Genomic DNA, 14553 nt, shown 5'->3' with positions numbered 1-14553 from the left:
CACTCTTTGTGAATCTCCCCCACATTTTTGAATGGGGTTTGTTTCACAATCCTCTCCAGGGTGCGGTTATCCCTATTGCTTGTACACTTTTTTCTACCACATCTTTTCCTTCCCTTCGCCTCTCTATTAATGTGCTTGGACACAGAGCTCTGTGAACAGCCAGCCTCTTTAGCACAATGACCTTTTGTGTCTTGCTCTCCTTGTGCAAAGTGTCAATGGTCGTCTTTTGGACAGCTGTCAAGTCAGCAGTCTTCCCCATGATTGTGTAGCCTACAGAACTAGACTGAGAGACCATTTAAAGGCCTTTGCAGGTGTTTTGAGTTAATTAGCTGATTAGAGTGTGGCACCAGGTGTCTTCAATATTGAACCTTTTCACAATATTCTAATTTTCTGAGATACTGATTTTGGGGTTTTCATTAGTTGTCAGTTATAATCATCAAAATTAAAAGGAATGAACACTTGAAACATATCAGTCTGTGTGGAATGAATGTATACATTATACAAGTTTCACTTTTTAAATGGAATTACTGAAATAAATCAACTTTTTGATGATATTCTAATTATATGACCAGCGTGTGTGTGTGTGTGTGTGTGTGTGTGTGTGTGTATATGTGTATATGTGTGTATGTATATATATATATATAAAATCGGTATTTTCTGCTAAGTGGGCTTGCGGGGGGTGGTGTTTTTACTATTTGTGGTAGCTTTTTTCTTATTTCACAGTTTTGATTACACTTCATTCTCCACCTTATTTGTGTCACTCACTTATTGAATCTGCAGTCTTCAGTTGTCTTTTCCCCACATTCATAGACCTAACGTACCTCTTTTGCAAACATGTCAGCTTGCCCCGCTTCTTTCAGTCTCTCTCTCGCTGTATGATCCATTGATTCTCCTTCAGTAGGCTACGTTATATAAAGTCGCCAAAAAAACCACAACTTGTCTTTTGGACTTTTCCTCCCGTGATTCCGTTTACTGCAGCAGTTGCGTCGCATGTTGAGGAGGCGTGTTAACGACGTAGCCTTTCAAAAACAAGCCAGGTATTCAGCAGTTTACAGTTTGTGAGTAGATGGCTGCATGCAGACACAGAGGGAGGGGTGTGGCTGTGCAGTAAGGGAGAGAGATGAGCAAACACTGGCAGGACTTTATAGAAACATATTAATTAACTCAACAACAAACTATATCAGTGTAAACGGTATTGTCTACTTTTTTTGCCAATGTTTTATTAGCTTTCAAGGAACACAGACTGGGCCTAAATACACTAGTCACAAAGAAGGCAATGAGGGAAAAAATAACAAAACCCCCCCAAAACAGAACAATACAAAAAAACAGCAAGGGGAGGATCCAGCTGATACTTTGCTAAATTGTGGCCAGCCTAAGGCACACCTGTGCAAAACCCATGCTGTCTGATCAGCATCTTGATATGCCACACCTGTGAGGTGGATGGATTATCTCGGCAAAGGAGAAGTGCTCACTAACACAGATTGTGGGAGGTTTGTGAACAACATTTGAGAGAAATAGGCCTTCTGTTTACATAGACGAAGTCTTAAATCTTTGCGTTCAGCTCATGATGAATGGGGGCAAAAATGCTGATGCTGAAATAACTAACTCTGCCCTAGTATCCACGGTAGTTTATTCACCAACAATCGCTAGCTAGCTATTGAGAGCTACACTTTAGCTATGAACATTGAGTTGTAAAGAACAGAATTATGTTAGCTAATCTATACAAATAGTACAAACTTGAACACAGTTGTCAAATAATCTTATGGTGATACTATACCTTGGCAGTGGTATCTTCCGCACATGAAACTGATGAGTGGCTATTTGCTACTAACTTCCAGAGACGCTATCTCAAACAAAGGGATGGAGCCGCGTAGAGCGCCTAAAGCAGGAGATCCGCGGTTTGATGGGCATTTCTGGAATCCAGATGGAGACACTTGTTAAATACATAATGAAATAAAACATTGTTTCATTGGTCAATTCGATAACAAGTGCTGACAGTAGGACATATGCACATTCCAAATAAAGAAAAAAGTAAAAATCACTTTAAACAGTGGAGATACGTGGTTTTCATCGGACAGCGACAACACTGTATTTGAATTATGGATTAAATATGGATTTAAAAAGCAGAATAGCTTCCTCCTAACATTCTCTCTTCCTTCACCATCAGGATGAGGGATGAGCCTCTCCCCTGTGATTGCCACTGAAGTGCCAGAAACTGCTAACGGGGTTATGATACCCGTCTCTTCAGAGAACGGCCCTCACGTTACGATCTCAGTGAAATGTGGGAGGAACAGAGGGCTCTGTCCTGGGGAGGCATCAGAAGATGGAGCCCTCGGATACACAGAGAGCCATGTAGATGGGGAAAGTAGAGTTTACGATGGCGAATACCGCTTGGATACAAAGATGTACAATAATGAGAGAACATCTAATTCATCGCACAGCTTTCATGCGACAGACCTCTGCCTCCCTGCTGCCACACTCACAGATGACTCAGAATTAGGTTCCAAACACACAGGCATTCCTGTGGTCTTTAACACTGTTAAGGCTCCTGGTGCAGCTCTGGTGTGGGACTCAACACAGCGGGCTCAATTCAAAGACTCTTCTCAGCGAGAATACAGACATCAGACAGAGGCAAAGACTGTAGATGGAGGCACTGACAGCCAGCAAGAGAAGAAAGATGGAGAGAAGAAGAAACAGGATAAGCAAGAACAGTGGATTCATCAGCATGCATCAGGACGAACAGAGGTGGAGGTGAGTGGACTGTAGGATTATTTTCAGCTTTATTAGATTATGTTTACCAGAAAGAAGTCAGTCAACAGATGTAATTAGCATGATTTTAACTAAAGGCAGAGCAAGTAAATGTTGTTTTTATAAAGACTCTGATGAGACTTCAGAATGTTTCAAATTAACTACAACACGTTGGCCGACTAAGTCCGACCATCATCCAAGTGAGAAAGTCATCAAAGTTATCTTCTTCTTCTTCTACTCCATTCTTTGTTTACCTCCTCACCCACTTTTTCAGTCTTCACGACACTACTCCTCCTCTGCCCCTGGTGCTAGCACCTCTTCCTCTTCTCCACCTCCTCTTCTTCCCTCGGATGATGCCCCCTGCCCCCCTCATGTCATGGCTCAGGTCTGGGTACGCAATGTCCGGGGGATGCAGGACAGCAAGAGCCTGGATGAAATCAGCCAAGCATGTGGAGGTAGATATGTCAGACAGGATGGATTTTGTTTTGTGCAGTTTGGCGAACTCTTTACTTCCCCTTTTTTAATTGATAAATACATGTAACTTCTTACAGTAAAGCAATAAATTAACAGAAAAAGTACTGGGAATTTTAATTATATTAAATAGAACTCCCATATTGACCCATAGGTCAGTAATTACTGGTAATATTTTACAACTTTATTCAGCTGATATTGGCATATTCTCCAAAGGTGGTTTAGGGGCCCGAGGAGGGGGCAGAGGTGGCCAGTCAGAGGGCCGACGGGCCACAATCTCCTCGGCTCTTGAGCTAGAGGGGACTGTCAGTCATGAAGGAGACCTGACTAACTTCATTACCAAGAACCTGGAGCAGAAAATCAAAATGAGCTCCAAGCCCGGTCTCGACTGCAGTGACTGTGAGTATGGAGCTGATGTAAAGTTCCCAAGATTTTAATTAAAGTGACGACCCACAGCTCTTCTGTGGATTTAGGCAGCCTCAGTTACTTCTCTCTCTCCATATAATTCCAGACAGACTTGCTGTTGAGATCAGGGCTCTTTGGGGGCCATGCCATCACTTCCAGGACTAATTGTTTGTCTTTACTTTGAAGATAGTTATTAATGATTTTTGCTCTATGTTTGCGGTTGTTGTCTCGCTGCAGAATAAATTTGCCTCTGCCTGGGAGAGACCTTGCTGATGCCATATAACTACCTTGTGTCTTGTTACTATGCTCTTACCATGGTGTATGACTTTGAACAGTCAAACTGTCTTCAGCAACCTCACCTGGTTAACTGAGTTTGGCTGTACCTCACCCAGTTATATTTCTCCTTCACAGCTGTTTCTGTTTCAGTAAATAATTGTGTTTCAAATTTCATACTAAATTGGTGATCAACAGCACCTGTTTGGTATAATTGTTTAATCATACACCTGATCATATGCCTACAATGTCCCTGACTTTGTGCAGGTGAACCTAGAAGATTTTATGCTCACACACAATATTGATTTGATTTAGATTTTTCCTCTCTTTACTCACTTTGCATTTTTTTTATTTGATCAATATAATCTATAAAAATGTCTTCTTTTTTTTTTATATAGTATTCTTACTTAACAACAATTTTCCCTGTGGGATACAAGTCAGGTGTATCATTAAGTCATCAGTTCATGATCATTATTTGATGTGTTGGCTGAACAGATTAAAAAACAGGCAAATGTGAAATTGATACAAAGAAGGTTGATGACGACACTTTCAATTCAATTAGGAAGTCCACGATGTACTCATGAAAGCTTTGGTATAGTGAAGAAAAGTGTTGACATAACAGAAACTACAGGGGCAAAATTCACAGCTCTATCACAGTGAAAAGGTTTTTTTTTTAGCCTCTTTGTTGGTTAGATTGAATGAAAAGTTGATGATCACAGTTGTGAAATGGGGTTATTACAGTGACATTGCATGTTTCTGAACTGCTTCTTCTATCTGCTTTACGTGAGGGATGTTAGTCAGACAAAAAACTTTAGTGAGAGAATGATAAGGGACTATCCTTCTGGGCACGAGAAGAGGAAAAAAAAAAGTTACGTTCAGGATCAGCAGTCAGGTAAACTTGTGCTCTCTCTTCCTCCTCTCCTCTCCAAGTCTGGCAGAAAGAAAATCTAATCTCTTCTCATCTCTAATCTTAAATTTGTGCTAGCTTGCAGTGAGTCTCTCTCTTGCCAGACTTTTTGCCTGACCAGTGTTAGAGTGAAATACAGCTATTTATTACATTTGATAACCACAGATGGGCAACAGTGTTTACAAACTGCAAATGACACATTGCTACAATGTAAAGAAGTGAGTGTACAGCTTGTACAACAGTGTAAATTTACTGTCTCCTCAAAATAACACATCACACAGCTATTGTCTAAACTGCTGGCAACAAAGGTGAGTACACCCCTAAATGAAAATTATGATAACAGTAAACTATTAACTAAACATTATACTCCCTTTAATACACTCATGTACAGATCCTCCTCCAAGTTGTGGATAGAGCCTCTGCAGTAGACACATGTACACTGAGCTATTTGCTGCTTCTAGCCGCCTCCTCCGTAGAGCAACTTGCTCCCTTTGCTCTGTTTTATTTATTGTTATAACTATTGTTTGTTGTTTAACGTTGAGAAATACACATTTCGAAATGTCAGTATTTTGTGCATTCCTTGATAATCAAGCAAGTAGACTCGTAGTAGTATTTGTTTCATTATAATCGAATTGCAAATCGCAATGTGACTTTTCTTCAAATCTTGCAGCCCTGTTTTGAGTGATTTAGAGAATTGTAGAAGGCGGCAAAAGTTTTGGCAGCACTGATGCTGGTTGAGAAGGACTATAGGAGCATTTGGTAGCCCTTAAGGTCTGCAGGGTCTTTGGTTTTTCACCATTTTCTTTCTGCTGCTCTGAGATCAGTACGTCACGGATGGTATCAGTTAGCCACGAGTGGGACTGGTTCAGGCGAGCAGGTTTGGTGGATGGAGAACACAGGCCATCCAGGCATGAGCTCAGTAGAGCACAGAGATTGTGTGACATCATTGACCTCGAGTGAGGAAAATGTGTTGAGGGGAGGGAGAGCGAAAGCTACCACTGAGGCAAAGTGAGTGGGAGACGAGGTTGAGGAGGTTGCGGCGGTGTGAGACATAAGCTGCTGGAACAGCGGGTTGTTCCTGTAGGCATACTGTGAACTGGATGAACTCCCAGACGGTTGGGTGTTTGTGGGTGAAAGAGTAATTGGTGGACAGCGCAGTGGGAGTAGCAGAGTTTTCTGGTTTGATCCAGGTCTCACTGAGTGCCAGTTGCCCGAGAGATAATGTATTGGCATAAGCAGTGATGAAGTCAGCTTTGTTGACTGCAGACTGGCAATTCTATGACTCAGCAGAGAAGTAAACAGATGTGAGTGGTGTCTGTGCCTAATGGCATGATACCTCTTGTGTGCACCGGAGACAACAGGAATAGTAGCACATGGCCTGAGTGTAGTGGTAGCCGGCAGCTTTAAGTGAGTAGGTGTGCTTAGAAAAAGCTACTCTTGTAGGTGGCGTTGCTTGGTGGACTCACACAAGTTGAATCGCTGGTCTTGACCCAAGTAGGTCTTCACACAAGGAGCAGACACTGATGGGTTTCAGTGAAGTAGTATGAGTCTAATTGCACACAGCTGAGACCGCTCTCCAGATTGCCAAGAGAAAAGGTTGGTTTCAGTGGGTGGGGGACACACCCAGTTGTTTGAGCTCGTTCAGCCAGCATTCGGAATCTTGTAGCGTGCACAGTAAAGTCCAAAGAGATAGCGCATAAGAAAATAGAGTAAAGTAATAGGTCACTGCTGCAAAGTCACGAGTGAGCTGTGAGTGCACATTGTTCTCTGTTAGGTGCGTTTCTTGAATCAATGCAATAGATATTCACTTGCGACCGAGAAATTCTAGACAGCGAGTGTGCTTAATGGGCGAGTTTAGACCTTGAATATTCCAGCTGAGAATATTTAGGTTGGCCATTTAAATGGTAGAATATTTGAGGCCCAAAAATAAAAGGGATAAAAATATAAATGGGAATGCATGTTAATAAAACCTGCGTATTCCACTACAGTTGAGGGTCTCTCATCCGCAGTTAGAAATGTACCAATCGCTGCTGTGATTTATTTTGCCCTGTTTGAATCAGTAGGGAATGGTTGCCTATATGCTGCGGGAATAGTTAATAGCATATGTGTCTCTCTCTGTTTTCGTGTAGACACACTGGGGTGATGCCGGCGTAAGCTAAATGAGTTGACATGTTTTAAGTATTCCCACTGACGTAACCTTCATTTCATGTAGCAGATGCAACATACCGTTGTTTTTTTTAATTCCAGCTGAAAATTTTTACGTTGGCCATTTAGATGGTAGAATTTTTGAGACACAAAAATAAAAGGTATAAAAATGTTTATGGGAAAGCATGTTCATAAAACCTGCATATTCCACTACAGTTGAGCGTCTCATGTCTGCAGCTATAAATGTACCAATCGTTGTGATGATTTATTTTAACCTGTGTGATTCAGTTGAGAATGGTTGTAGTATATCGAACCACGCTGCGTATAGATGCCTCGGCTTTAGGTGTACTCTGTTTTTATTTGTTTTTCTCTGTAAACCCAGTTTTCGGCTGCGATTCCCAGAACTCTTTCACAAGAGAAGAGCTCATGAATATCAGGGGAACAACACCAGTGGATATAATCAGGGATTAAAAGGAACAGAAATAAATCAGTGGAATTACTGGACATTTTGGTTAAGGGCACGCACGCTGTTGTTCGCGCTGTGAAGCGCCGGCGGAAAGGGAAACAAGCCGGGTCGCTTGTGCATTTTCGCCAACGCGGACTCCACACACAGCCATGGCAATACTTCTTTCCAATGTGCGCTCACTGTGCAACCAACTGGATGAACTTCAGCTACTGGTGGGGTTCTAATGCTCTGTGCTTTACGGAGATGTGGCTTTTTGGATCGAAACCGGACTCCGTGTTGCAGCTGGCTGGCTTCCATCTGTACAGAGCGGACCGCAACACAGATCTCTCCGGCAAAACAAAAGGTATCTGTTTTTACATCAACAATGGCTGGTGAAACGACGTGACTCAGCAGCACCGTTCTCATGATCTGGAACATTTACTCATTAACCGTAAACCGGTTTACTCTCCCTGTGAGTTTGCCTCATTCTTGATTGGTTTTTACATTCCAACGCGCAGTACGCACAGCGCATGCTTGCCGACCGGATAGAGTGTGTGGAGCAGACAATCCCGGACTGCCTTGTTATTGTCGTTGGTGACTTGAACAGGGGAAACCTCAGCCAAGAACTCCCCAAATACAAACATTTGGTTAAATGTCCGACCAGAGAGGAAAAACGTGTCAGTGTGTCGGTCGGGACCCAGAGCTCTGTTGGACAACTACTTCATATTTATATAAAAAAGGCTAAAACTTGGACATTACTTGGAGAAAAGAAAGCGATGAAGTTGAACGACCTGATGAATTCACAATATATGTGTCTGTAACTTTATTCCATCTATCGTTATACTTTTACTGTGAACAAGTTAGCATAGCCCTGATCGATCCGAACTCCATTCAGAACATTTTAGAAGTTGTCGTCATGCGGTCTTGCTGACAGACCTGACAAAGCCTGAATTCATATGTTTAACAAATCTGCATCAGATTTCGTCATCAGTTTGAGATGTTTATTGCTATTAAATCACAGCAAAATTTTTACTTGGGTTTCATACAGCTGTAGTAGTGGCGAGTTGTGTTGATTCCTGTTATCGCATTGTGTGTGTGAACACTTGGCAGTTGTCCAGCGATGAAACACGTGAGGAAAGCGGATTAAATTCACATTTGGTCTGAATGCAGCATAAAAAAAACAGTTACATGTCAACAGACTGTTCAGGAGGCAAAACCCTCGCAAAGCAGCTGGGCCGGACTCTGTCTCCACATCCACCTGAAGTACTGTGCTGATCAGCTGTCTCCGGTGTTCAGACATTTTAACACTTCAATGGAGACATGCCATGTGCCATCCTGCTTCAAAGCCTCCACCATCCCTGTCCCAAAAAACCAAGGACCACAGGACTAAATGACTACAGACCTGTGGCCCTGACCTGTGTGGTAATGAAGTCTATTGAGCGCATTGTGTTGTCCCACTTTAATCCATCACAGACCTGTTCCTGCACCCCCTGCAGTTCGCCTACAGATCTCCTATATTTTTATATTTTGTCAAGTTTTTATATAAATAAATAAATAATAATAAAAAGATATAGATAGAGATAGATAGATAGATATATAGAGAGAGATCTCTCTCTAGATAGACATATAGATATATTTTTACATTTTATTTATGTCAACTGTATGTTTGTGTACTTATAGCACATTATTAGCAAAGCAAATTCCTTGTATGTCTAAAATACTACATGGCAATAAAGCTCTTTCTGATTCTGACTCTGATTCTGGTTGTCTACATGCTGTGAGGATAATTTATAGCTAAATATAGCTTGAGAGTAGAATAAAGAGACACACGTTTCAAGTTCATAACAAACTGGAGAAAGCCTAAAAAGAACTCCAGCACAGAGAAAGGAACAAAAAAACACAAACATAAAAATGCAACCGTTTAGCAGTTCTGGAAACAGAATGGGGACAGACATTAAAACATTTCCAGCCGACAAGAGGTCTGCTCGCTGGCGCCCAGTGTCCATTGAGACAATTTTTTTGGGATGAAATTGCTTTTTTCAGTGTCTTTCATTTTATAATGAGCGAGTTCATTTGTTTTGGAGAGGAGACAACCTCAGTGGTAATTCAGCTCCCAGTAGAAACCTGAAACTGAAAACACCTAAAAAGAGTACCTAAGCTGAGCTAGCAGCTCCGCTCATTGCACTCACGTCCTATGTTTGCCTGAGCATCGGAGGAACATGATTATTTTTTTTTAAAGATATTTTAATTAAACATCAAGTAAAAATGCAAACATGAGCTGGTACCTGAGCTTCTCAAATTTAAGGAGTTGCTGCTTTTATCTGTTTTATATCATTATAGCTTAAATATCTTTTGGTGTGAAACTGTTATTTGAACAAATCAGGCTCTGGGAATTTGTAATGAGCATTTTTCACTCGTTTTATAGGTTAAACTTTATATAGAATCACTGAAAAAACAATTGATAGATAAGAGTCGTTAGCTGCTGCCCTGCTATTGTGTTGTCCATATAATTCCATAATTTTTTCTGATTAGCGGACTGTTCAGGTCCCATCTACCGAAGCCGCGGGTTGTCACGGAGACCAGCGGATATTCCTCCTATTGATCCCGCTGTCCTACTGGATCTTCAGAGACACACCCAAGAAGTGGCGCAAAGTGTTGAGATGATGATGCAGAGCCTCAATGGAACCATCCAGAATGTGAGTCTGTAACGCTGTCAGTGTCTTCAAATGACCCAGTTAATGGTATATAGTGTATTTAGCTTCATCATTTTGTTTCACGCTTTCTAGTTGTTCCTCACACTCCCATTCTATATATTTCTCACCCTTTTGTTTCTGTCTGTGTAACTGATTGATCCGTCTGTCTATTCATGCAGATGACAGCTCTGAGTGTGGGCTACATCCAGACCTACAGAGACTCAGTTGACAGCCTGGGAGAGTCTGTGGACATGAGTATAAAGGTGACCCTGTGTGTGTGTGTGTTCCTTTTACAGAAAGTAACAAGTTCATGCTTGTTGTCTGGGGTTGTTGATAGTAATTCTGGAAAATATATGAAGTCTTAGAACAAAGCAAGTTGAGAAAGTTGAATTATAAACTTTCACTACAAAATCAGTTATAATTGGTGATATTTTTTTTTCTTTTTCTTTCAGTTTGTCCAAATATGAATTGTCTTACAGTCTCTTGGGCACACAATACATTTTTATTTGTTGGATATCATGTCATAATCATTTTATGAATAGGTAATTTTACAAGAATACTGGCTACCAGAATACGAAACATATAAACCTAGACTGTTGAAAAACAGCATGAGCAAATGATGGATGAAGCGAATGCATTCGCCAAAGCAATTTAGCTTCGTTTTAAAAAGAAGGTTACTAAATCTATGATGGGCAAGCACATCATAGTTATTTTTGTCATGCCCCAATTGTTTCATCCACTTCTGATTTGGGTGAGGTCTTTATCAAAGTATCAGCATTTTCATTGTCTGCCATATTTTTGCTGCCATAGGGCATGTACACGCTGATGGCTCGCTGCGAGGAGTTGGATCGTTCCATGCAGCCTATACACACCCTGGCGGCACAAATCCGCGACATCAAACGCACCCTGGATGCTCTGGAGGGTATCTGCAAGTAACCCTACTTCTCCAGCACGCATACACATCCCAGCTGCAAAGATCCAACATCAAGCACATCCTGGACAAGGTTGCAAGTAAACCCACTTTTCTGCAGCTACCACACACACACTGCAGTGAAGATTAAGTGCACCTCTGGATTCTTGTAACTGTTGCTACTAGGCATGCTGGATGATTGGCGCTCATGGTCCTTTCGCCTGTCCCATCAGTTGAAGATAACTATGTTTGTTTTGTGAGATATCAATTGAATTGGGTTTGATTTAATCTCGAGTGAGCTTTCTCCTCTTTTGTTTTTTTAAAAAAGCAACCTCAATTCCTCCTATTGAAGTTGCTATGAGCGAACAGATCCTTGAAGATGTGTGGTCAGTTGCTCTGTTTTCCTACTTTTAAGTCTAAGGAGTAATAGTGTGTTATTTTCCGTCCAGCCCGCTTCGTTCAGATTGCACTAACCCTTTCTCCCCACATGGGGGTGATGTTTCTCCTCTGTGTGTGTCTTCATTTTTGGAGGGGCCAGGATGAACTGCTCAGAAGAAGGTGAATTTTGCACAGAAACAGAAAGTCTATTTTTTAATGTTATGCAACAAATATCCAATGTTTTTCAATGCAGGCTAAATGAGGGGAGGGGAGCTTTATGTCTGCCTGTCCATTTTTTTTTTTTTTAATGTGTATTTATTCCGTTTCTGAGCATGCTTGCATTTTCAACTAAACTGTTACTCATTGTCACTGGGAAATGACCAGTACAACCAGATTTGTTTTCACTGGTGGCCACTGAACAGTCACACTGGAGTATTTTGTCAAAGGTAATGAAAGTATTTTCATTTTTCTTCACTCTCAGACTGTCCATTAATTCAGAACTGTATACCTTTAAATCCCAGGTTTAAATTTAAAGCTTCCTCCAGACATGTGCCATAAGATCCTAAATCTGACTTTCCTCCTCTGTATCAATGCAGTGCAGAACATAACTGGAAAAATATCTTGTAGACTACACAGTGGCTTTAAATCCTTGTAAAGCTTCAGATACTTATAATATGACTTTAAAATATCATCAAAACACCACATGCAAGGCTGATTCATGTAGCCATTTTTCATGAAATTTGAAGCTATTGAAAATGCTAAAATTTCCACGCGTGCAAGTAGCTAATAAACTGCTCAGTGTGTCATTAATTGGATTGTTGTTTCAGTTTTGATTCACGCAATTTAAAGAAATTATATATGTATTAGAAAAGTTCAATTTTAAATCCATTAATTCTTCTTGCCAGGTGAGGACTTAGCAGCTTATCTTCAACCATATATGAATTAATTTGTAGTTTTGGCTGTAAATTTAAGTTTTAGTCAGTTAAGTTAGAAGTAAGATTGTACTGAACAGTCACAGAGAAATTACACAAACAACGGTTAAATTGCTGAGAAGCATGTACTCGCTTTTTGTTTTCTTTAGCTTTGATAAGAATGAAAACTTTCAACAAAGTAGAATTATATCTGGGAAACAGCACTAGATGTAGTTGGGACAAAGCCCACAAACTGTCTCACATGTAACTGATGACAAAGTAATTTATGCGCATGGCTGTTGCTTTACCAACCTAAAGCCATTTGCTGTCATGGAGCATTACCCTGTGGCAGTTAAGTCACTGTACTGGTGAATGGGATTTTGGGATATTTCATCTACAAACCGTTATCAGAGCAATACTGCAGCAAAGTAAGTACACATTTGAATCATGGCTCTGCATTGCCTGAACTGTCTCTACCTGAGGCTCTGCACCTGTTAATGTGTTTTCACCACTATAGGAAAAGATCATGTTATTGACTTCACAAAAAGCTGTAACTGCATTCAGTGTAAAATCTGCTCTTTGTTTCCTCGTCACTTTCCTTGACCTTGTCAGCAAAAATATGTGAAAATTGTCGAGAGCTTATATTAGAGAATATAATGATCCTGGTTTCCCTTGATAATACTAAAATTTACTCACATGTCAGTGGTCGTAAAGATGTAAATGATCTTTTGCAGATTAAGGTAAAAATGTAAATTTGGGGTTGAGAAAGGATTCTTGACATGGGAGATATGAGAGGAAATGTCATTTTCTTGTTCATGATATAAATAAATGTATGATTAATGAGTTTTCTGTTGTACAATCTGATGCACCTGTGTAAATATGATCTTTCTGTAACCAAAAAACAGTTTAGATACCCTACATCTTGTATATTTTAATTAAAATGACAAATACATTTACATGAGATGCAAAAACAAACGTTCAGTCTTTTTTTCCCATGTACTTGCCTCAAAGAGCACTGAATGGTGTGGACGGGGAAGAAGCAGATATAAACAACACTGACTTATATAAATAGGACAGTATAATGAGAAAAAATATATATATTATATATATATATATTCACATTGCCTATTATGAACTCAGGGTTTTTAACCATTTTAACCAAGATAATAGTTATAGAAGATTAAATGACATGCTGGTGAGACCAATGGGCCTTTTTCACAGCAGATACAGTATTTTACAGTCGCAGTAGGAAAAGCACAGGTTTTAATATTAACAGAGGCTCTGTTCTATTGAAGTGTCTCAATAAGTTGAGCCAGCATGCACAATACAAGGACTTGAAACTGAAACAACGTGAAATGGAATTCGGACATCATTCATTTTATTATTTACACCTGTGCTTTTCCTGGTGCGTCATTTCAAATAGGACTATGGGCTTTTCTCATTTCAGTATTTTGTGCTTCCTTGATTCTCCGTCCTTCTGCCTGTGCACCTCAAGGAGCGAAGAGGCGTGCCGGAGGAGCCATAAGCCATAAGGATACACGTCTTTTCGGCAGCCTCAGCTTTTAAAAGCGACGTGACACACAGCTGGAATATAGTACCCATGTCAGGAGCAGGACTCTGCAGTGTTCTTTTGTATTAGTTATTGATGATCAAATGCGCCATCATGCTTTCTGCCCTTCACCATTTGTGCAGCGCCTCATAAAGCATTGTTCTAACTGCATTCCTTAATCACGTTTCACCTTGATATTTCTGATGTTTTTATTGTTGAATGTGATAATGTGGATGAACAATGTTTATAGCAGCTGGGTGAAACAGGGTGAAGCGTCTCCCCATGAAGAGAGACGCTGTGTGCATTTACACACAAGGCACACAATTTTATATTTAAATCTCTCAACACGCCGACAGGATCAGTCAGGATCTAATGTTAATTAATGGTCTGTGTTCTTCTACACATCCAAAAGATCTCTCACACAGTCCAGGTTCATACAGTGAAACTGTTCGATAAATCCTGAGCTCTGTCAGAGCAGCTAAACATGTATTTCAGAAGCTAAAAGTTTAATTCTAATTACTCTGGAAAGTTTTCTCTGTCTTCCCTGTCAAGTTTATTACAGTTTACCACAGTTTTCTTTTTTGTCCCACGATATTTGCTGTGACATTAGCCGCTTTCACACAGAGATCCCGCAATAAACGGGGAAACAATATCTGCCAATATGCCGCATTCGCTCATTCATACTGAACCAACATTTGCGGCATAATCCTGCAACCAT

The 14553-nt window shown here is 40.5% G+C and overlaps 1 protein-coding gene across 3 annotated transcripts in view; it reads left to right on the top strand.

Annotated features, from left to right (window-relative positions):
• borcs6 (BLOC-1 related complex subunit 6) overlaps nt 1–13247 on the top strand; it is a 19239-nt gene extending 5992 nt beyond the window's left edge. For all 3 annotated transcript variants that reach the window (XM_046055222.1, XM_046055223.1, XM_046055224.1), the window contains exons 2-7: nt 2168–2751; nt 3023–3203; nt 3436–3618; nt 9927–10090; nt 10267–10350; nt 10898–13247. In XM_046055222.1, the coding sequence (XP_045911178.1) occupies nt 2176–2751; nt 3023–3203; nt 3436–3618; nt 9927–10090; nt 10267–10350; nt 10898–11023 (1314 nt within the window). In that variant the 5' untranslated portion in view covers nt 2168–2175 and the 3' untranslated portion in view covers nt 11024–13247. The remainder of the gene's footprint in view (nt 1–2167; nt 2752–3022; nt 3204–3435; nt 3619–9926; nt 10091–10266; nt 10351–10897) is intronic.
• Nucleotides 13248–14553: the final 1306 nt, after the last annotated feature.

The sequence above is a fragment of the Micropterus dolomieu genome, linkage group LG08 (assembly GCF_021292245.1).
Source record: "Micropterus dolomieu isolate WLL.071019.BEF.003 ecotype Adirondacks linkage group LG08, ASM2129224v1, whole genome shotgun sequence".
NCBI classification, from domain to species: Eukaryota; Metazoa; Chordata; class Actinopteri; order Centrarchiformes; family Centrarchidae; genus Micropterus; species Micropterus dolomieu.
The sequence above is the reverse complement of the archived record's forward strand: the minus strand, read 5'-3'. Positions and strand labels throughout refer to the sequence as shown.